General features: G+C 49.8%; 10 protein-coding genes across 10 annotated transcripts; 6 read left to right on the top strand and 4 right to left on the bottom strand.

The window, feature by feature from the left end:
* Positions 1-1582: 1582 nt before the first annotated feature.
* BP5553_09255 (uncharacterized protein) lies at positions 1583-3065 on the top strand (the record flags this gene model as incomplete). Its single annotated transcript, XM_032017878.1, has 3 exons — positions 1583-1840; positions 2044-2361; positions 2721-3065. 3 exons carry the CDS (start codon positions 1583-1585, stop codon positions 3063-3065), a joined length of 921 nt encoding a protein of 306 aa, XP_031865785.1.
* A 575-nt stretch (positions 3066-3640) lies between these two features.
* BP5553_09256 (putative SWI1 Component of SWI global transcription activator complex) lies at positions 3641-6841 on the top strand (the record flags this gene model as incomplete). Its single annotated transcript, XM_032017879.1, has 1 exon — positions 3641-6841. One exon carries the CDS (start codon positions 3641-3643, stop codon positions 6839-6841), a length of 3201 nt encoding a protein of 1066 aa, XP_031865786.1.
* A 299-nt stretch (positions 6842-7140) lies between these two features.
* Positions 7141-7661, bottom strand: BP5553_09257 (uncharacterized protein; the record flags this gene model as incomplete). Its single annotated transcript, XM_032017880.1, has 2 exons — positions 7141-7218; positions 7281-7661. 2 exons carry the CDS (start codon positions 7659-7661, stop codon positions 7141-7143), a joined length of 459 nt encoding a protein of 152 aa, XP_031865787.1.
* Positions 7662-7923: 262 nt separating this feature from the next.
* Positions 7924-9303, top strand: BP5553_09258 (Eukaryotic translation initiation factor 3 subunit E; the record flags this gene model as incomplete). The annotated part of the gene is made up of 2 exons (XM_032017881.1): positions 7924-8325; positions 8389-9303. The coding sequence occupies 2 exons, from the start codon at positions 7924-7926 to the stop codon at positions 9301-9303; spliced, it is 1317 nt and encodes a 438-aa protein (XP_031865788.1).
* Positions 9304-9925: 622 nt separating this feature from the next.
* BP5553_09259 (DUF55-domain-containing protein) lies at positions 9926-11131 on the top strand (the record flags this gene model as incomplete). The annotated part of the gene is made up of 5 exons (XM_032017882.1): positions 9926-10105; positions 10305-10491; positions 10565-10582; positions 10648-10764; positions 10860-11131. 5 exons carry the CDS (start codon positions 9926-9928, stop codon positions 11129-11131), a joined length of 774 nt encoding a protein of 257 aa, XP_031865789.1.
* Positions 11132-11716: 585 nt separating this feature from the next.
* Positions 11717-12469, bottom strand: BP5553_09260 (uncharacterized protein; the record flags this gene model as incomplete). Its single annotated transcript, XM_032017883.1, has 1 exon — positions 11717-12469. One exon carries the CDS (start codon positions 12467-12469, stop codon positions 11717-11719), a length of 753 nt encoding a protein of 250 aa, XP_031865790.1.
* A 712-nt stretch (positions 12470-13181) lies between these two features.
* Positions 13182-13544, bottom strand: BP5553_09261 (uncharacterized protein; the record flags this gene model as incomplete). The annotated part of the gene is made up of 1 exon (XM_032017884.1): positions 13182-13544. One exon carries the CDS (start codon positions 13542-13544, stop codon positions 13182-13184), a length of 363 nt encoding a protein of 120 aa, XP_031865791.1.
* Positions 13545-14432: 888 nt separating this feature from the next.
* On the top strand, positions 14433-15059 carry BP5553_09262 (uncharacterized protein; the record flags this gene model as incomplete). The annotated part of the gene is made up of 1 exon (XM_032017885.1): positions 14433-15059. The coding sequence occupies one exon, from the start codon at positions 14433-14435 to the stop codon at positions 15057-15059; it is 627 nt and encodes a 208-aa protein (XP_031865792.1).
* A 696-nt stretch (positions 15060-15755) lies between these two features.
* Positions 15756-18726, top strand: BP5553_09263 (uncharacterized protein; the record flags this gene model as incomplete). Its single annotated transcript, XM_032017886.1, has 7 exons — positions 15756-16195; positions 16240-16419; positions 16469-16927; positions 16978-17917; positions 18026-18058; positions 18333-18506; positions 18556-18726. The coding sequence occupies 7 exons, from the start codon at positions 15756-15758 to the stop codon at positions 18724-18726; spliced, it is 2397 nt and encodes a 798-aa protein (XP_031865793.1).
* Positions 18727-19677: 951 nt separating this feature from the next.
* BP5553_09264 (uncharacterized protein) lies at positions 19678-21923 on the bottom strand (the record flags this gene model as incomplete). Its single annotated transcript, XM_032017887.1, has 2 exons — positions 19678-21864; positions 21918-21923. 2 exons carry the CDS (start codon positions 21921-21923, stop codon positions 19678-19680), a joined length of 2193 nt encoding a protein of 730 aa, XP_031865794.1.
* Between the last annotated feature and the right edge of the window lie 765 nt (positions 21924-22688).

Here is a 22688-nt window from a genome sequence, read left to right on the forward strand (position 1 = left end):
ACGCCTACATGGTCAATATGCCCTTCTGACCGACAGCCGCGGGAGATGTGATAACAATACGAGTAATCCACTCACCCGTGTCTCTCTCGATTTGCCAGCAGGCAAGAAAGTAAGAAAGGAAGAAAGGTGACGGGCGGACTCATTGGGGTTACGGGTACTGTATCTATCAGGCCCAAGGCCCAGTAATAAGCAAGGACTCAAGGAGCGAGCGAGTGGTTCGAGTGGTCGATCTCCGGGACGTTTGAGCTAGAAACGGACGGCGACGTTGGAGCACCAATGCCAACGGCCCAACCTGGACGTTTTTTCTCCAACTTGTCAACCCCGATAATAATGCCAACGCCGGCTCCACCGGGGTGGGGTCTGGGTTGAATGCCAGACTGTCCATGACTCCATCGAAACAAAGGATGGGCGGGATATTCTCTTTGTACTCGTATGAAGTGCCACGTACTAGACTGTGCCTCTTGAGAATCTCCGAAGACGACGTCAAGACTCAAGGGAAGGAATGGAAGGGGATGGCGAATTTGAGCGGGGCGGGGGAGCGAGCGGCTCTCATTCCTGGTTAGTAGTGACCTGGGAAGTTACAGTATTTGTTATGGAGTGTACACGTACCTTATTTACCTATTGCTCCGGCCCTCAAATCCAGTCTCCATCAGAACCTGAATGGAACCGGATGAGCAGCAAGTGAGGTACAGCACGACGGACGGATTGGATGAGCGTGGCGGGGGGGGGGGGATGACCCACGGGGTGGTTTATGACGCCAAAACCCATCTACGTGAAGCTACAGGAAGCTTATTCGCGCTGCTGCCACGACCACGACCACGACCTCGACGGTGATTTAAAACGGAGGGAAGGCAGTTTAAACTACTGGACTGGCCCTGTCGAGGCAAGCCATGCCATCTGGCCCATCCACTCTGGTTCTCTCTTCTCCATCCACATCCACTTCCTGTCTTCCACATCCCAATCCCATCCGTCTGCCTTCTTCTGCCTTCTGCTGCTCGGCATTTTTTGTCTGATTTCTTTTTTAAGAACCCCCCTCCCCCCCCCGCATCTTCCCTTTCCTGCTTCACTTACTTTTCCCTTTCTTTGCTCCTCGTGGGCGCATGCTCTCCCCATCCCCATCTCCCTCCCCATCCTTTTTCCATTCATTACTGATTTCGCTCGCCCGCCGCCCGGGTGTTGTGGCTTGCCCATCATCCACCCCCATGCCGCCGTATCAAACCCGAGGATCGCTCCGGCCTGCGACCGCACGCAACCATTCCAGGCACCAAAGCTGCCCAGCTCCGGACGGATGATGCTATATCCAAGGGGATCCTCGAGGAGGTCCTGGGCCACCGTGTCGCCTTGCCAGCCCTTCTGGCGCCCGGCGACGACGGCTGCCCATATGGTTGCCAGTGGGCTCCAACACTAAAGCAGCACGGGGGCTTCTCCGGATCCAGACAGGTGTGAGCTGGGGAGAACGATTACAGCTTTTACTACGTCCACCTACGTGGGATCCGGCGATGCTGGGCAGAGAAGAGAAGCCATTACAGGTATACGGGAGTGAGGCCGGCAGTATCGAACTGGAACCGCAGCGTCCGACGAGATGCCTCGAACGCGACCGCAATTACGATACAGAGCCCCCGTTGTTGCGTTGCGTTGCGTTGCGGGGGGGAAGGGGGGGAAGGGGGGCGGACAGAGCAGAGGCCAGATGGGGTGCACGGAATGGAATGCCCAGCACTCAGCTCCAGCGTATGGCATGGCATCGCTTATCGGAGAACCCGACCGCGAACTTGCGACTCCTCCGACTGGAGAGAGGGAGAGAGGGAGAGAGAAGAGAGGAGAGAGACAGCAGCAACAGACCGTGAGTACCTTACCTAGAGAGTGAGAGGAGATGGAGAGAAGGCCGAAACGCGTATCGCCAACCAACTCCACACACTCAACCGGCACCACAGACAGCACCACAGCACCCACCGCGCAGCGCAGCGCAGCGCATCGCAGCCCAGTCGATCGATCTGATCTGATCTGATCTGATCTCATCTTATTATTATCTCATCTAGCCTCTAGTTGCCCGTTCCCGGCTTCAGCCTCCGCGCGTCGTGGTCTGACTGGGTAGGCCAGCTGGTGTTCCCACCTCCTCTCCTCCGTGGCTCCGTCGCTGCGTCTGCTGCGGCAAATCTGTCCGTTGCAGGAGGGAAGCACGGAAGCACTGTATTCGGGGCCTCTTTTATTCGGTTTCAGGCGCTTGTCTACCTGCTACAGACCTGCCTTCCCTACGATCCAGACTCCAGTGCGACTCCCAGCGACTACGTGCTCGCTCCAGCCTCCAGCCGCCAGCGCTCGTTTCTCACCGTTGCCGGTCCGGCCTGCGCCGCGCATTCCAGCGTGCGACCACTGACCACACCGCGTTTTGCTCTGCTTTGCGCTGCTTTGCTTTGCCTTTGGGCCCTTTGCACCGGCTCGAGACTCCAGTATTGTATTATTGTTGTTCCCACCCGGACGCTTCCACGTTGCCACGCACGCTTCCAACGGTCCAACCCCCCGAGAGCTGCTCCTCGGCACTCCAGCAGCGGGTACGAAGGAAGCACGGTGCTACGCACTCACTCACTACTGTGCGGTACGGTCGTCCTCACCCAGCGTGGTCGCGGTAGTCCGACTGCCTAGCAGTACAGTACATACATCGTACTCGTAGCATCTCTATCTCGAGGTACGTTCCTTTGTTCCCTTGCCCCCCCCTCCCCCAGTGCGCCTCTTTGTCCTACGCCATCGCATCGCATCGCATATCACCTTCTCGTCTCGTCTCCTATTATTGCGCGTCGTGCGATCTGGTTGCTGTCTGGCGCTGGCTGCTGTCTGCTACTGCGCACGTGTTGGCTGTCGCTCTTCCGGCGTTCGTAGTACCGGTCAGCTCGCACGCCTACTGGCACCACCAACGGAACGATCAGCATGAACTTGAACCTATTGCTCTCGTCCCCGTCCTCCCCCAAAACCAACCAGACGAGATCGGGGATCGATGTTCGAGAATGGACCCAATGAGCATGGCATCGCATGGCATGGCCTGGCCGGGCTGGCCCATCGCGGGACCCTAATAAATTAACCACCAAAAAGCTTACTATTACTATTTACATGGACTGGTTATGGGACTGACGAACAATTGTTGGACAATTACAGGAATAGGTTCCCTATCAGCATCAGCATCAGCATCGGCATCTCCATCCTCCGCCTCCCGCGCGAATCGCCGCATTGGCGAAACTCGTCGCCCGCCCCAGTATTATTAGCCTCCCCGCCCCGATCCGGCCTAGCGCGCAATCGTTTTAATCCAACAAGCGAAAGTCTTTACGACCTTTGCGACATCAACAGCTCAGCGCGTACTTAGGTAAGACCCTCCTTCATTCCTCCTACCATCCGAGATCTCCCAAGAGGCGTCTCGTGACGTTCTCGAGATCGCTATTGCGCCTATTCGTGTCTCGTGTCTCGTCGTCGACGTCGTGGAGACCCGTTGATGGTCTGGATGGGCATTGCCGCCCCCCCTTGGCTTCATCCGTTCATCCACCGCGTCGCGACTTCCCATCGCGAACCCGCCCTCTAGGCGCGCCTGCCATCTCTCTTCCACCCCTCGGGGCCTTCGCAGGAGGCTCTGTTTCGTTATACCACCCGCTGACGTATGGCTGCCATTGCAGATGGGTTGCCGCAACTCCTTCCCACAGTCATGACCTCCTGGAACGACGCCGCCATCCAGAGTCACAATGGCGCCGGCTTCAACCATCTTGACCCGAACTCCGCCGGTGCCATGCTGGACCCCTCTGCCTTTATGAACAACCCTTCCTCCTTCGATCCCTCCGCCCAGTTCCAAAATCAACAGCTTCAACAGCGCATGCAAAATGGCGCCATGCGCAATGGCTCACCGGCCTTCAACAACAATAACAACAACAACAATAGCAACAACAACCCCAACAACCCTATATATCAGACCAACCCGGTCATCCCCTCAAAGAGGCCGCGGCCGAGAGAGGACAGCTTGGCCACGTCTCCCCGTCAAGCGCCGGGCATGCCTCCTGGTTCGCGCTCGCAAACCCCCCAGCAATCCCCATACCCCGGATTCCAAGGGAATAATGTGCCCCAACAACAGGGGCCTTATTCACACCTGCAAAATGGATCTTCCACTGCCAGCCCGTCTCCCATCATGACAAACCAGCTGCGTCCTGGCGGTGTCCCCCAAAGGGTCTCGACGGCTTCGCCGCATTCGTTTTCGCCGGCCGCTCAGCAGTTCCCCCAAGCGTCACCCTCTCAATCAGACCATGGCAGCCGAGTAGACACGCCGCAGAACAGCAACCCATATGCACAGAATCCGGGCTTCGGACAAGGGTTTGGCCAAACTTTCACCCCTCCTTCGGGTCGAACGTCGGCGCCCCCTCAGAATCCTATGTCTACACCTCTCATGCAGCAGCAGCCGCACATGGGGCAGCCGCAGATGTATCCCCAACCCCAGCAGCCAACACAGCAGCAGCAGCAGCAACAACCCCAGCAACGGCCTCAGCCCATGGATCAGCAAAAGTTGCTGTACCACATGCGGTTGCAGCAGCAGCTTCAACAACAAAATTTAATGGCGGCTCAACGGGGCAACATGCCACCCAGCGTGAACCCGATGGCCAAACCCCAGATGCCCGGTCAGAATGGACAGTTTCCGGGAATGCGCCCGGGGCAAGTTCCACCGCAACTTGGTGGTCCGAGCCCGGAAAGCTTCATGAAGAATCTAGCGTCTTTCATGCGGCAGCACAATCAGCCGCTAGATATGAACCCCATCGTTGGCGATCGCCCGATCGCCCTAATAGCTTTATATATGACAGTGAGGAAGTTTGGGGGGTACAAGAAGGTCACCTCGCAGAATGGATGGCCGCAAGTTGCGCAAGCATTGCAATTCCATCCCATGCAGAGCCAGCAGGCCGCCCAGCAGCTCAAGGCCCATTACGACAGGAATCTGCTCATGTTCGATGAAGCATGGCAGAATCAACAGCGCCAAAGAGTCGCCATGATGCAGCAAGGCCAAGGGGTGGGAGGGCCTGGCCCACAGATGTCGCCCACTAAACAGATGAACCCCCAAACAGGGATGCCACAGCAACACTACCCGCAGCAAGCACAGCTTTTGGGTCAGCAGCAACAGATGCATACGACTCCGGTCAAGCAGATGGCGCAAATGCATCATCCACAGCAGCCAGCTGTGAATGGCTTCTCAACTCCTCAGCAACCTCCAGGGCAACCACGGCCGATGGGGCCTCAAAGCCATGGGCGGAACAGTCTCTCGCGGACCATCGAAGCCACCCCTCCGCAGAACGGAACCTCTTTTACCGTGCCTTCCCCAGTATCCGCCGCCAAGCCAGGTGCCCTCTCGTTGCAATCACCCCAAGTAGATGCCGGGATACGCCCCGGGGAGCCTCCAGCACCCCAGGAGTTCAACCTGCCTGCTGAATTGGATCCAAAAGTTCGTGTACTGGATACCTTTGGTGGTGTTGAGTTAGACTCGCTATTACGGCTCGGCGGGACTTTGATCCAGTCGAAACCTGATATCCCACCTGTTGCGGATCTTGGGTCGATTGACATTCATGCCCTGACCATGAGTTTACAATGTGGAATTCATGCTGAAGTGCGAATGGCCTTGGACACGCTAGTCTCTCTTTCCGTAGAACCTCGTTTACAGTTGGACTTGAGGGCCTGTGAAGATCTTGTCGAAACTTTAATCGACTGTGCCGAGAGTCAAGTTGAAATCTTAGCTGAGAATGCAGCAGAGGTTTCGGATGTCATGCTCATAAGCTCCTACGAGGACACCGTACGTGGGTGTCGCCTTGAGCAAGAGGTCTTGCAAGATATACCCCCTTTTGGATCTTTGGAATACGAACTTGATCGGGCTGTTGACAAGTTGATCTGCATCACCACCATCATGCGCAATCTTTCCTTTTACGAGACAAACCATCCTCCACTCGCCGACGAACTCGTCATCAAAATCTTATGTGTTGTTATAAGGTACTTGGGAACTCGTAACATGCTTTTACGGACCAATCAAAACACCTTGGATTTTATGAAAGATGTGATTATCTTCCTGTCCAACCTTGCACAGGCCATCGAGATTCCAGGCCGGGAACAAGCGCTTTGTCTACTTCACTTCCTGCTTGCATTCGCGCCATCTCCTCCACCCAACGCATTCGACCGGGTTACCTTTTCACCATATGATCCGGCGATACATCGTTATCTACCCCCGGCTGTGGACAGTCTTGCGAAACTGCTGGCTCGTGATGAACCGAATCGGAGCCATTACAAGACTATATTCGCCTCGGACGTTGCTTCAACTCCTCCTTATGACCTCCTTACAAAGACATTTGCGCTCGCGGTCTCCGCGATACCAGATGACAAGCAGGACGGAAAACGAGCGAACCTGATTCCTGTGGTAGAAGCTCGAAAACCAATCTTGATGCAAGGCATGTTAGCTGCTGAGATATTATCGAACCTAGCACCCGGCCATGAGTCCGGAGTGGCAAAGTCTTGGTTGACATCTGAAGATGGCTTTTCGCAAAATCTAGCACGGCTCATTTTCACGTTGTGTCTGGAGGCGACACCCCAGCACCCGCACTCACGATCGCAACCCGTCCCGAAGGGGGTTGAAGACGAAGCTCTACTTCATATCACCATGGGGGGAATTGCTGTGCTACGGCGTCTTGGGGAGAAGTCCCGCGATCCAAACGATCCGCTCTCTACTATGCCCATAACGACTTTACCATCGAAGGAGAATATATTATCGGCACTAAAATTGGTGCAGCCACGGCTGCAGGGGGTTTTGAAACAATTATGTGCATACGCGGGGTTGGGCACATAAAGCGAATTGATATTCTTACTCGGTGTACTACATTCCATAGACGCATCGGCGGTAATTGGCAGTGTATGGAGTAGGCGTTCGAACACTTTGATCTCTTGTCTATCTAGCATCCTAACGTCTTTCCTTGGCTGGGGTTTTTTGATTGGTTTGTTGTACAGGATGAAATGGCTCTACCTCTCTCCTAGACAGGTATGAGAGGTTGGCGGGTGTTGTACATATATAGGCATCAGTCCGCAAATTGGTAAATGCAGAATATTGCTTCCAGAAGCAAACATGAACCACGTTCCATAACTCCTCCCTCACAAAAGCTCGTAACCCTCCTTGCACCACGCCCCATGCTCAACCAAAAATGCCGTAACCTCTTTCTTCCTATGCCCCTATCAAATCCTCAATGTCAGCCCCAATCTCTTCACCCTACACAAAAGAGCAATCCACATACCTTTATCACAATGTGTCCAGTCAACTGATTAATAACCACCTCCTTATCATCCGCCACAGCTAGGGATTTCTGTAAATCCGTCTTGAAAGCAGCTATATCGCCTTGGATGTTCTTGACCCTCGTAAGCAGCTTGTTGCCGCCTCGTTGCTTCAGCTGGTATACGGGGAAACAATCGGATGGTGTGAGGGGGACGCGGTAGGGTTTGGAATTCGAGGGGACTGGGGATTTCGCAAGATGTGTGGATATGGGTGTGGATGCGGATGCGGATGGGGATGAGGATGAGGTAGCTCGCGTGGTGCCCAGGAAACGGGCGATTGTTGATGGCCGTGGGACGGCTCGGGGCCGGAGGAAGGCGAGGGGGGTCTGGTAGAGGGATGCCATTGTTGATTGAGGTTGATATGCTGTAGTTCCTGGGGCCAAAGTCAACCTCCCAGCTAATAAATCACGGTCCGGTTGTCGCGACCTCGAAAAAGTTGCGGTTCATTGTCCTCGCATCCAACGCTAACCCCTAAGAAGCTTAGCGCGGTATTCTTGGCGGGCCGCACACAAATTTCGATATCTCTAAGAACCGCGGAACAAGGAATCAATCCCCCACCAGAACAACGACCCCTTCTGCCCTTGAGCCTCCCCCCATATTGCAAAGATGGCGGACACGACAGCTGCCCGGACGCCCGAGGAGGTTGCCAAGGAGCACGACCTGCTTCCTAAACTGGTCACGCATCTCGACCGCCATTTAATATTCCCGCTGCTTCAGTTCGTCGCGGATCAGGATGAGGAGCCCTCGCCCGAGATCACGAAGGCGAAATACGAGCTCTTGAAGAAGACGAATATGACGGATTACGTGGCTACGCTGTATTGCGAACTCGAGGGGGTGGAGGACGCGCCGAAGGAGTTTGCGACCAAGAGGCAGGAGGTTTTGGATCGGCTGGAGAAGTATGAGCAGGAGAGTGAGAAGATTACGGATTTGCTGGGCAGGGAGGATGTGGTTACGGGCCTGAGGAGCGATAAGGTGGCTAACTTGGAGTTTTTGAAGAAGGAACATGGTGTAGGTGTCCCCTGGGGTTTTCTATGGTCTAATATGTGGCGTGTGTGCTGATGAAGAGAATAGGTCACGATTGAGATGGTTAATGTTCTTTATGACTTCGGGAACTTCCAGTATAGCTGTGGTAACTACCAGGCCGCAGCAGAACTGCTCTATCAATTCCGAGTGCTCTCCACCGACAACGACAAGGTCTCCGCGGCAACATGGGGAAAGCTGGCGTCGGAAATCCTCACCACGAATTGGGAGTCGGCTATGGAGGAGGTGCAGAAGGTGAAGGAATCCATCGACACAAAACTCTTCAGCAACCCGCTCGCACAACTCACCCACCGCACATGGCTCATCCACTGGGCGCTCTTCCCCTTCTTCAACTACGAGCCCGCCCGCGACACAATCTGCGAGCTCTTCTTCTCCGCCCCCTTCATCAACACCATCCAAACCGCCTGTCCCTGGGTCCTCCGATACCTGACTGCCGCCGTGATCACGAACCGCAGCCGGACACGCAACACAGGACAATACCAAAAGCAGCTCAAGGACATCATCCGTATCGTCAAGCAGGAGAACTATGAGTACAACGACCCGGTCACCGATTTCATCAAGGCGCTCTACATCGATTTCGACTTCGAGGAAGCGCAGAAGAAGCTCTCCGAGGCGGAAGAAGTCCTCCGCTCCGATTTCTTCCTCGTCGCGGCCTCAGACTCCTTCGTGGAAGCCGCCAGACATCTTATCTCGGAAAGCTACTGCAAGATCCATCAGCGTATCGACATCAAGGATCTAAGCGCGAGATTGGGTCTGAACCAGGATGAGGGCGAGAAGTGGATCGTTAATCTCATTAGAGACACGAGGGTTGACGCAAAGATTGATTACAAGGAGGGAACGGTCGTTATGAACCACCCACCCAGCAGCGTGTACCAGCAGGTTATCGAGCGGACCAAGGGCGGTTTCTTCAGGACACAAGTACTGAGTGCTGCGGTAGCAAAATGAGCAAAAATAGATAACGAACGGGGGGTGATGCTCATCACGCTTGTGGGGAAGGTTGAAGGAGGAGCCAGGATTCAGAGACATTGACAGCGGGGATGGATGTGAATGAGTGCATGGCTGGCGTTTTTGGGAACGGCGGGGGAAATCAAAGTATAGCAAAATGAATTGGCTGGACTTGCCCGGCTGAAAATGAGGCTGTCTTGTTGTCTGATATCCGAGGGATGGTAGATGATGGGCTCTAATAGACCAATTTGACCAATGATTTTTTCACACCACTTCTATATACCTTTGCGAGCTATTCTTCGCCCGTGTAACACACGCAACTACTTGACAGCATATGTTTCAAGGGCAGTCATTATATGTCTACATTGGGTTAGGCTGCCTTCAGAACCCAGCCTACGGCCTATTAATAAAAGATATCGTACTCGTCATGTAACCCACAAACTCTAGGTCCCGCACCATCTAACAGCCTAAGGAACTACTAATGAACATTTTGCGCGTCCACTCCAAAGGCACATTCAGGGGTCAACTCAAGCCTTGGCGCCACCATCGCTTAACGCGAGTTAATCCAACTCCAACTTCACGCGTCGAAAGATTACACAACGCAGCGACAGCGGATAGCATCATGCCGAAAAGAAAACGGAAGGACGCGGATAATAATGACGGCGAGAAAGAGGAGCCTCGCAGATCGAGTCGTCGGGGGGCGACGAGGAATTTGAAGGAGGAACCTAAGATCGAGGGACCTAAACGGGCTGGGAAGTCTAAGGCGGCGCGCGTGGTTGATGGGAGCAGTGAGGAGGTGTCTGTATGTGATTGTTACTTCGTTTTCTGCTTTATCATACTTCAATATACCCATGGACGCCTTCAGCTGTCTTTCGTCCTTACATACATGTATTCCGCAGTTGGACAGTCACGTGTTGCTTTCATTGCTTTCATCTCATTCTCTCCCTCCCTTCTCCAGATAAATAAGGTAGTAGCCAATATCTAACAGACTACCTATCTAGAAACCATCCAAATCCTCTACATCCGTCCCATCCACCAAAGCCGCCTCAAAACTCCCGGCAGCTTCTCCACCCGGCCGTCAATACTGGCTCATGAAAGCCGAACCCGAGTCACGTTTAGAAAAAGGACAAGACGTAAAATTCTCCATCGATGACCTGGCTGCAAAGACAGAGCCTGAGCCTTGGGATGGTAAGTACTTATACATCAACCCCCTTCAAGAAGCCTTTCTAGAAGCATAGGTGTTAATTTTATATATTCGCAGGTATTCGCGCGTATGCAGGTATGCATGTCACCATGGCTGGTGTATGATATGATTCGATGTGTGGCTAATGAATGGTTACATAGCTCGTAACAATCTCCGCGCGATGAAGAAACACGACATGGCTTTCTTCTACCATTCGAGCTGCAAAGTCCCCGCCATAGTCGGCACCATGGAAATCGTGGAGGAGCACTCCCCAGACCGTACTGTCCCCATATCATTTCCCCTCCCTCCGTTTCTCCCCACTCCTCCAAACCTATGTTTTCTTAATTATCTTACTTATATGTGTATTGTACAGTATCAGCACACGACCCCTCAGCACCCTACTACGACGCCTCCTCCAAACCCTCAGATCCCAAATGGTCCGTGGTGCATGTTGAATTCCGCCAGAAACTCGCAACGCCCATCACGCTTAAGGAATTGAAAGCTTGGCAGGCGCAGAAGGGCCATCCGTTGGAGAATATGCAGACGTTGAAGTTGGCGAGGAGTAGTGTTAGTAAGGTTAGTGGGGGCGAGTGGGAGTTTTTGATTGGCCAGATGAGGGAGAGGGGGGATGTGATTGAGGAATAGATGGTGGGGTGTGTGGGAGATTAGGCGTCGAGGATCATTCACATGTATAGTATGTTAATGGTACTTTGGGTTTGAAAGGGAAAAGAGTCTTATTCTGCGGGGCTATACATATGTCTACCTCGGTAGTATACATACGTCTGTGCTTCCGTCTCTCACTCATAACGCTCATCCGAATGATAACTATCTAGGTGAATGTCGAGTCAAATCCCGGGTGGGAGCGAAAGTCACGGTTGTTGGGAAGGACAAAGAGTTAGTTACTCGGCTTTATTAGGGAACAAAGGTATTGATTAATTAGGGCTTAAAGAAATGAATGAACGGGGTTCTAGGGAAAAAACAATACTAGCCTATCAGGGGGGGGCTATCTCTCTGAAAAAGGAAAACTAACTTGTTAAGGGAAGGGGGGGGAGGCTAAAAAGTCCTCTATAGAGGTATATGAAAAGGAAGATAGGACTCAGCTTGATTCGACCCTACATAGAGAGGGTCAGTGCCTGGTTTCATTGTCCCCGGCTGGCGTTCTTTGATGTTACCATCGTTTACTAACGCCGGCATCTGGAGGATATTTTCCAGGCAGAGGGTGACGAGCCTTTATTTTTTAGGCCGGTCATCCTCAGAATCATGCCCATAATTATTAGACATGCCCTTCTTCGCACGCGTCAGTATGTCCTTCGCTACCTTCTTGAACTTCCCCTCACGAGGAGGAACCTCGTGAGGCATAGTAGTGGGCCGCGTTACCCCTAGCTCAGCATCTTTGTAGTCATTATAAAACCTATTCATGCCAGCTGCTACTTTTCGGGATATTCTTGGCGGGGCGCCAGGGCCCCGCCTCGAGTTTATGGTCCCAAATACCTTGCTTGGTAGCATATGACTCCTAGAAGTTCTAAGGAGCTTGTCGGTTTTCTTGTCCAACTCTTCCTTCCGTCTCTCATCCTCCATGGGCTGGAGGATCTCTTCAAAAGTCGTAGATGGCTTGGTGCCGGACGAGATGCTTTCGGCCTGTCGCTCTCGTGCTCTGCCGCGTGTCTCTTCCTCATATATTGTGTTAGACCGCCCCTCAGGGAGGGGGTTCACCCTCGAGTTTATGGTCCCGAATACCTTGCTTGGCAAGGTAGGACGCCTAGAAGTTCTATCCAACTCTTTCCTCCGTCTCTCGTCCTCCATGGGCTGGAGGATCGCTCCAAAAGTCGTAGAGAGATCTGTTCTGGCTGACGAGGCCGTAGATGGCCTGGTGCCGGACGAGATGCTTTCGGCCGGTCGCTCTCGTGCTCTGCCGCGTGTCTCTTCCTCATATATTGTGTTAGACCGCCCCTCAGGGAGGGGGTTTACCTTTTTGCCATCCATTGCAACAATAATTCCCTGCTCTAATTGGTGAGTTTGGTTGCAGTGGAATTAAATGGTGCAGTGTGGAATGAGTTTGGAGTGTCTGTCCCAAGCTATTTATCTTTCGAGAGTTTCCTCTGTCTTGATTTAAAATCATGTTTCCTGGCAATGTCAAAGGATTCCGCGTATGCTATCGAATAGCGAATAGTCATTGGTCAAGGAAAGGACCCGGGCTAACATAGCTCTATAGATTTCGTTTCTTTTGTTCTCCGGAGCTCTCGTTCTGTTTCAAGGCATGCCTTATGCCTTTAGGAATAATGCGAGTCATTGCTTCAACTCGGTTTAAAATGGGCCCGGGACTTGCATGACCTGGAAACTAAATTTTCTTTCATTTTCTGGTATTATCTGTTCTTTCGAGCAAGGCCAATGGATTTGGAAAGAAAAAAGGTATGTGGTGTTCGAAGGCCAACTTGAACTGACTTGGGTTTCGCGAGCCCTCGCTGAATTTGAATACGTCGAATTTCCATCACGATCTTCTACAACCTATATATTTGGTTTAGCATAGCTCACGTTTTATATCGGCTGATCTTCTATTGGTCAATTTAAATTTTACGGTATCACAGTTCTAAAGGCTCACAGCAATTTGGAAAACGTACCTTGTCAATGAAGGAAAAGTATAATTCGCTAGTAAACTAACATCCATCAATCTCCATGGAAACAAACTTCAAGAGTATCAACGTGCTGTAGAGGAAGTCCACCTCGGCAAGGCAGCATCTACCATTCGCTCATCAGGAATAGGCATGTTTTTACCCAGGGTCATCCAAAGCTGCGAGGGCTTGAGGGCTGGTTTGGCACTCAGCTGCGAGGAATCTTGCGACTCTTGAGTTAATCTCCGCTGATGATTTCTTGGTGAGGTGCATGGAGGCTGTGAGGCCTGGCTAGTTGTAATAGTACGTGTATGCTTCTTCGACTTGGTTGTTTCTACAGCTGCTCCCTGCTGGTGGTTTTGTGGTGGGTATGGGGGCCGAGGCGCCTGGCTGGTTGGCATAGGAGATGCATGCTTCTCTGCCTTGTCACTTTCTAGTGTTGTAGTCATTTTGTAGGCTTATGGTGTGATATCATGAGGGATGTACAATGGCTACTGGGTATGACGATGGGCATAATGAGACACGTGGTAGCTCATGGGGGACGAAGGTTTTTATAATTCCTTTCAGTGATTATGTTTACGGCTGTTGTAGGGATTTAATCTTGTTTATGGCTACTTCTAAGAATTTATACATAGCAGAAGAGATAGAATTCTACACGTGCGAGCAAAATACTGTAGATATCCTTATGTATACTTAATAATTAATGGATGACCTTGTCATGCCTTACACACATAGATGACCTTGTGGAGACCTATTTAAAAGCTTGGTTTCTTTCACCGAGATAACAAAGGGATGGAATCACAGCTTGGTTTTAGTATTGTCTTTGGTTTGGTGAGCTATTGTTTCAACTTTCTTTGTTATACGGTCAAGAACAATGGCATTGTAGTTTCTTGGTTGGTAACAGAAGCAGAAATCTCCGATAATTTACTCCGAATAATGAGGGTGCCAAGGCGCACTTTTTATTAGAAACTGGTTGGAGCAGATTATTAGCATGGGTTAACTCCATACTACTTGTGGCGGTATGCGGATAAAGAATATAGGGAAATTAGGAGGCAAGTCGAGTGAGCAGTGAGTTGAATGAAAGGCATACATATGAGATGAAGCACTCAATTTCTATTGTTGGTTTGAACCAGGATATCACCAGCCGTTGTTTTGCTGGCGACAATGCCAATCATTTATACAAATGTAGAGAGACTTGTATTTATAAAGCGCTGACCATCTCCAAACTAATCCCCTACTGTCATTCTCCAGCAGTTCCCTAAGCATTATCGATCACACCACTAGATCTAGCAAAGCTACCTTACAATATAAAGATCGGGTTAGAACTAGCCTGCAATATGTCTGTAAACGAGAGTGTCAACTCTTCGACCGAAAAGGAAACCCCAAGATGGGAGAACAAGTTATTTGACTTCATTTTGGACCTTGCCAACGAGATAGATGCAGATGCCCCCGTTTTAGACAAACTTGTATTGGTGAGGAGCGATCTCATTACAATCTTTGAGGAAACTATCAATCGCAAAAGTTGGGAAGGCCAACTTCTTTCAGCGTTCGAGCCGATCGTCAATGATCTAGAGGCAGCAGGGCAAGTGGAAGGGGGCAGAGCTTATCTAAAGAAGCTCCTTCCAATTTTGTGCTCAGAGTTAGTTTTAGAGCGGGTGACCCCGGTGATTCAGATGATGATCAAGGATCTGTGGGAAAAAATCCGATTCACAAACGAAAAACGCAAAATTTGGGAGGGCAAAATTCTTTGGGCCTTCGAGCCCATCTCCATGGAAATGGAGGCACAAGGCCAAGAAGAAGCGCGCAAGTATTGGGAGGATGAACTCCTCAGAATAATGGGGACATGCGCTAATCTAGTGGCTACTAGTCAAGACGATCCCCAAGAAGAAGAAATCCAAAATCAGCATCTCCGGGACCTTATAATCAAAGAGATAGACCTGCAGAGGTCAACAGCTGCTAACTAGCAACTGCGAGCCCTGCCGAAGATATCTACGAAGGATGCTAGACGGGAATGCATTTCAGATTACCTAAATTGAAACACTTTTGGGGACCAACACCCTTCATACTTTGAAAGAATCGTGTCATTTCTTCGCCAGTGAGACCGAGTTGATGCGTAGTAACGTCCATCCCCGCATAGCGGAAAACCCTACGTGCCGGAAAAAATGATAGATACTTTGACTTTAAGCATCTTAAAATCTGTGCACACCTCAATATCTTCTATATTTTCTTACTCCCGGACACCCTAAACACCTCCCACTAGAAAATCATGTTCGTGTCGTCGCCCTCACGCCTGATTTGTAAAGAGTCTCCTTTTATAGCGTAATAGACTTCCTCCACCATAGCTCCACCACCGAGCTCTTACCATCCCTAATACTTATAAAGGGGTCTTATTCGAGCTCTAGGACCTCACACCTATAGACTACTGCCCGACAATTAGCCAAACATTGCGGACATTGGTGCAATAGCTTATATAATCACGTGGTCGTTGGAAATATGATGTCTAACAGCGTCGCAAAGTGAGGCTGCAGAAGCACAGCCCACCTACAACGGCAAGTATGGCTCTTCTCAACTCATTCCACTCTTCTCCTTCATATTATTTCCTTTCTACACAAATTCCTATATATTTCTCTCCCCCTTCACAGGTCACCAAACCACCCACCATGCCAGTTCCCTTCGGCATCTCAGTAGGAGATTGCATCGCTGTCAGCATCCTCATAAAAGATGCCATCAAAGCTATTGACTCCATCCACGGTTCCGCCTCCGAATACCAATCTGTGATTCGCGAGCTCTGGGCCTTAGATCGCGCATTACTAGAAGTGGTATCTCTAGCAGAGAGCTTCGAAACCACAGTCGAATTGAACGCGCTTAGCCACACGGCTCGCAGAATAGCGGAACAATGTCGTGTGTGTATTGTGAGATTTTTGGACAAGATTAGGAAATATGAGGGGTCTTTGAGGGAGGGAGGGACTAGGAACAAGGTGAGGGATGGGTGGAAGAAGGTTACTTGGGGGTTGGGTATGAAGGGCGATTTGGAGAGCTTTAGAGCGGAGGTGAATGCGTTTTGTTCGGCGATTAATATGCTTCTCATTACGGCGAGCGTGTAAATGTCTCCTATCGACATTAGATATCTGCTAATTCTTGAAGGTCTCTTACAAAGTTAAACGATAAGAATTTGGGAAAGCGGATGGAGGATGCGAACCGATCACAAGAATCTACGGCTGGTGAACAAATGGTGATATTGGGGCAGATGAAGGTTGCGATTGATAAGCATACGAGTGCACTACAAGTGCAGCAGAGAACGACGACAAGCCTTGCGGAACGAATGTATGGTGTAAAGTCTCGAGCATTGACGGCTTGCTAATAGTGTCTATAGGAAGTACCTCCTTACACTTGGGACGGAACTAAAATCTTTCATGACCCGAATCTGGACACTCAGCTTCCAAAGCTACAAGATCTTGATTGAATTACAGACTCGAGTCCCTCCAGAATTCGAACCATGCTGGATTCAAGAGCCCCTCATTTTGACTGATGCACTGGGTCGAACTGCTCCGCTACATTTGGAATTGATCAACAACTGGGATGTCTTGGAAGCTGTATTAGATGCGAGATTCAAGAACTTACCAGGTGAGAGCAAGGTTAAGCAGAGAGAGTATGCTCTTCAAGACCGGATTTCAAACAGAGACGTCAAAAGGAATGACACGTTTGAGTCTTCTTTCCTACCTGGCCGGAAACTTGACATGAGTATAGTCTTCACCAAAAGAATCTCATCCGGGAATTCTTGTCCAAGCTGTAAGATGGAATCGAACGAGGCTACATCTGAAACCAGAATTTGGTAAGTTGTATCATCAGTTTGAGTTTTGCTATTGACTAATGGGACTTTAGCAGCGGATGCGGTATGTGGTTCCAACGTATTGAAGAGATTGTTGAGGACCCAGTCGTAGAATTACAGCATGCATCTCAAACCAGGCCATTCAACACGTCATTATATGCGTCCGCCGACCCTGATCAGGAGGAGGCTATAGTCTTGGAATCGTCCATTCCATGTTCATCTAGGAAAAGGAAATCATCAGTGGTAATAGTGGAGGATGACATATCTCTCTTCAAACGAGTGCGACTGCTTCAACGCAAATATGTTGGCAAAGTCGGATCTTTACACCCCGGGCAGAATCAACCTTCAGTCTATGCCTGGCAAATCTCTACAAAACTTAAAGCTCCATCTACGTATGTTGATAACTTGATGTTTCAGGTAATACATACGCAGCGCCATCTTTCCGTTACAAAAAGTCTCACGGGAGACGAGATCATAGGGCCGTCTGTTCCCTCAGTCTATATGCTCTTTAATCAACCAGGACCTTCTACCCGAAACCCATCGACTCTTACCGAAATGATGGAATGTTATGCTACTCTCCTCTCTGCCCGTGGTTTCTGTCTCATTCCTGAGAAACTCTCCTCCTTCATGTGCATGTACCGTTTCGTACAATGGCAAATCTCACCCAGCTACGAGGCCTACCAGGCACTACACAATTGGCAAGTACCCGAACCATCACAACTCACCATCCCTCATCCAGCATGGATGGATCTTCCTCCGTGGGGTTCATTCCGAGATAGAGTCGTACGGAACCAAGAACGATATGATAACGTCGAATTTCAGTACGACTATGCCACCAACCTGTCGGTCAACTTCCCACATGATCCGATGAAGGCTTTAGTATTTAAGGACGGTCAGATTGTAATCTCGCCGATGCTGGAGACTCACTTGAGTGATATCTCGAATATGAGTATGCAAAAGCCTTTTGCAGTTAAATATCCTGAACTCCACGACGTATGTCGGTTTGATAAGATTTGAGCGACGCTCTTCTCCAATCAGTCGAGTGGAGACTTCACGAAACAATACCTAAAGCGAAGAGACGCAATAGTATGACGATAATAGCTTCAACACGTTCGACCGAACCTGGCTGCGTGGGTAAGTCGCTCCCACTAGTCTCTAGGGTATCACTTCCACTTCTATCTTTATTTCGAGTTGCTGATTGCTTCATTAACCTGTAGTAACTTCAATAACGCCGCACACACTATCAACTTGACTGCAGTCATTAACGCGCACCCATAACAGTACTAGGTCCTCCAAAAATAAAATATCAATGAGTGTTCCGAACTGAAGCCGATTTCGAATCCTACTGTACCTGCTTGTACAATAACTAACACTTCTACCTTGTCGAATGGAACTAGAAGCCATACAGCCTAAGCCCGTGCTCTACACCTACACCAAACGCTTCAAGACCAACGACGCAATGCTCCAGCACCAACGCGATTCCCCGCGTCATATTGATACACCACAAGTACCACAACGGACACTGAATCCCCACGAACTAGTGCAAAGGCTATCGTTACAAGATGAGGAAACTAATCATTGCGTAAGGCATACTGATTGAATAAGCAGCGAACTCTGCTAAGTGCACCAAGTTCATCCCATTTTCAGGCGGCGGTCTGACGACACCTTTCGCTGTGCCGAGTCTGGTACCAGAGCAGGTTACGGCGGGAGAGATTGATGTTGCCAAGGGAACGAAGAAGAAAAGGAAAAAGACAGGCAAAGGAAACATACTAAAGATGGGTCCAGGTGGTGGCTCGACCTAGAAGGTTAATCCGAATACGGGGCAAATGATGAACCTGCTCGAAGACCAGGACTGGGCGCTGTGCGATAAGGAATGTGGGTGGTGCGGGCATTGTAATGAGGGTGTTTGGTACTAGTTAGTTTGTAAAATAATCCGAATATCTTGAAAACCCCGGGCAAAGGTGAGGTTCCAGTGATATCAACTACACATGAACAACACAATGCTACGCGAGTCGCTAACTGGCAAAGGTAGCCAGCCGCCCGCCGTGTTGACCTCCATAATCCAAAATAAGAAAAAGTCCTGTAAGCTAGCTCGGATGGCGGAATAGGCGTACACACTATTTCGTGGGAGGGTCACAACGCTACCTCAGTGTGCACCGTGGTATCGCCCCTAAGCATGTACAGGTAGCCCAACATCCCTACGTGGCGAGACGCACCCCGTGGCGAGACAATTCACGGGTACTTTGAATTCAAGTCACTCTAACTCTACAAAAGAACCCAAATTTCCCTTAAATTTTGGATCAATGTTACATTGCTGCCACTCCAGAACATTTATATCTTCAGCTACTCGAAGCTTCACGATCATGTCATCGCCGTCTCCCTGTTTTGCCAAGAGCTTCGTATCATTACAAATTACTTCTTCTCCAACACAGCACCACCATCCAGTTCAAATCATTAGAGAAACTTATAAATAGCCTCATCAGACCTCGGAATACCACATCAATGCTGAAAAATCATCGTCACCAGCATTATTACTACACTCTGCGAATTCATGCATTGCTGCTAATCCTAGTTGGGTACCTCCAATCAGAAAATCGCCGCTTCTGGTTAGACCAAAAAAGCCTTACAGGTCACGTGTATTGATAACATATCATCACATTTTGCTGTAGCGTCCGGCCCGTGGCTGTGCCTTATCTCTGCTGCGAATTGCACAGGAGAACGCAAACCGCAGAGCGTTTTGACCCTACATTTGACTAAGCGAGCATCAAGTCAACCGACTTCCTGTCTTGACTCTCCCAGACGTCTTTACAAACTCTACCTAATCCCTTGCGATATGCCACTCCTTCTAACCATTCTATCCACATTACCCAATAGTATTCATACCACTGTCCCTTCTTGATCCTATCGTGATGTTTGATCTCTATTAGTCCCGGCCATGGCGAAGTGATATCTCTACAGAGTCCTAGAGCAACTTCAACTAATTCAATAGAACCTGCTGGCATTTCATGTGGCTTGCTGAACATAGAAAGCTTATCGTGTGGTAGAAGGACACCAGCCCATATCCCCGCATGGTCTCGAAGTGATATGGTGGGTCGATATCCGTTATTAGGGAGAATTTCCTCCGCTGCGGAAAGCCAAGCTCGCTGCGTCTTACACGAAATATAAAGAGCCTGTACGCTGGGAAACGAGTCTCCAACATTCGGAAGTGGGATCGGATACCAAAAATCGAGCTCCGGGTGTCTTGTATTTCGGTAGAACCATGAAGGGGGAGACCGGGGATCCGGGGCCTCATTAATGGCTTTCGGGGTTTCCAAAGTAGGATGTCGAGTCCAACCTGAGGGACATTGGCTTTGAGTTCCTAGGTAAGACTGCCTGTGATCAAAGATGCTAGCGTGTATGTGTTTCCCAGGCGCCTCCAAAGTGTCATGATATTTCCATGATGTCAATCTTACCACTCGTTGCATCTCGGACCTGAAATGTTTTGGCGTATTTCTAATGAAATCTGTGGCGAGTTCCATATTGATACGCCCTGACCATCCGGCCCAGCTCCAACTTGGGAGACAGTGTTGTCTCTGAGGATACCTCGCAGTCCTACGTTCTAGTCTCTCGTACGGAAGCCAGAGTAGGGCGAGGTCGAACAACGCTGTCGGAAGACCAGAGACGAAGCCTCCTTCGAAAGATGCACTCAATGCAGATGCAATTCCTGAAAATGCGTTGAGTGCATCCTCCGGGTATGTAAATGATCTAATGTTGTAGTTGTGTAAAATTGTTGTAAACACTCCAAGGTCGGGTATTGAAGACCCAAACAAGTCGTAGATATCTTCATCACCCCACCATGGTTTGAGTTCATGAGATAATTCGGTATGTTCCCGCCAGGTACTTGCAGCACATTCCCACCGTATTGAGTCGCCATCAAAAATAAGTTTCCTTCTTGCAAACAGATGTTCTTGATAGGTCCAACCTCTAGTTTTCCACACAGATTTATCGGTTGCAAGCTCAATTTTACCTCCATCCGCTTGTATTGGATACTGAGCCACTCGCACATCGTTGCCGAGCCAATGGAAGGCTTGTTTTATATGTCTTGGTTGGGAGACCTCTCGGAATCCTCTCAAGCCACTATTGGCATTCTCCCCTTGAACTGCCAAAATAGTGATGGAAGCGTTGGCGAAAATGGCTGCCATTTTCGCCAGCTCGACATACTTGTGCAATTCGTCATCTTGTACTATACACAGAGTGTCGACCCAAAGGTACCTCTCTTCCAGTAGCTGCACGATTCCTATCGCATCGCGAATTGTTCTTGCAATTGATGTTACGGCTTGATTGGTAGAAAGCGAGCCTTGTTTCTGAAGTTGGCATATGTTGTTACACATAGCCTGCAGAGTGGTATGGTCACCCCAGACGTAGCTCAGAGCAACGTAAGAGCAATTTCTAGGGGGTTTGACGACACATTGCTGCCAGACGTCCACCAGCCAAACCGGAGTTATTGCGCACTGAATCTCATTCGAGAAATTCTTGCATATACCCTCGTGAAGACGGTCACAACTAGTCTTCCACAACCGGGGAAGGTTCGAATCGATCCACTGAGGATCAAGAATTCGTCCTCTAATATAGGAATCATAGCTATCCGCATTTTCCACTATGTATAAAGCGGAAAGAGATTTAGGGGTCTGAGGATATTTAGGAATTTTTGCGGTAATGATTGCTCCCGCGTTCGCTGGACTCTTGTGGATTTCAATAAGGTCAACCTTCTCGGCCATCGTGGGTGTTTCAGCTAGAAGACGACTGAAATCGAGACCCAAGGCGCATATGATCAGTTGTTGGTGATCTTTGCACTGGGAATGTTGGATAACTTCTCTTCCTGATCCGAGGGTAACCATGCCACGGGGTGCGCCTCTGAGCGGTTCCCTCAAGACGGATAGTATCTTTTCACAGATCTCGCACTGCGTTTACAAACAGATGTCAACCCCATTATGTATAATTTAATTCTACATACCTTCATCCTGCAATGTTGCTAGCAATGCAGCAAGATTTAAGGATAATCGCAAAAGGACGCTTGATAGCGTCATACAGGAAACAAGCACAGAGGTGGGTACAGTTGGCAAAAGCAGTACTGTAATACTGTAGTTTATGTTTTGTTCTATGGATTTGGTTACCGCATACTCAGAAGGTGCAAAGGCGGAGATACGAGGCGAACGAGTTCACCTGGCTTGTCCATGGATGCTTCTAGTGGTGCGCCACACAGACTATGCTGATAAGAGAATAGTGAGTAAATTAATACTGTATTGTAAGATAATGTAAGCACGCTAACGCACGCCAAAATTGCGCTAAAAATCCATGCTTCTGTCAAAGCCTCCTCCGTTCGGCGAAACTCCCGGAATGCATCTTTCCGAAGTCAGAATAACCCTTAAAGCTTGATACTATATTCTTCCTTAATAATATTTTCTTCCTGGGCCCCCGAAATTCGAATTTACTCTGATGGTCGTAATCGAGCATGGGGGTATGGCTGAAATAGCAATCGATAGCGGCGAACAAAACGATCGACAGTATATTCAACAACATGGTAATTTTCTCGAAGTAGACTGGTTTCTGGGGGATAAATAGCTGGAGAATAAGGATTTATATACTTTACCTACGTAGTCTCGCGATGAAGAGAGTTGAGATGTGTTGAGTTTCGGCGATGCCGAAATCAGGGGTATTTGGGGTGTACGCCAGATGTGGCGAATATGACTCACTTTTACCTGTATATAACAAGGACTTCTCCTCC

The sequence above is a fragment of the Venustampulla echinocandica genome, assembly GCF_003357145.1.
Source record: "Venustampulla echinocandica strain BP 5553 chromosome Unknown scaffold_10, whole genome shotgun sequence".
In the NCBI taxonomy this organism is placed as follows: domain Eukaryota; kingdom Fungi; phylum Ascomycota; class Leotiomycetes; order Helotiales; family Pleuroascaceae; genus Venustampulla; species Venustampulla echinocandica.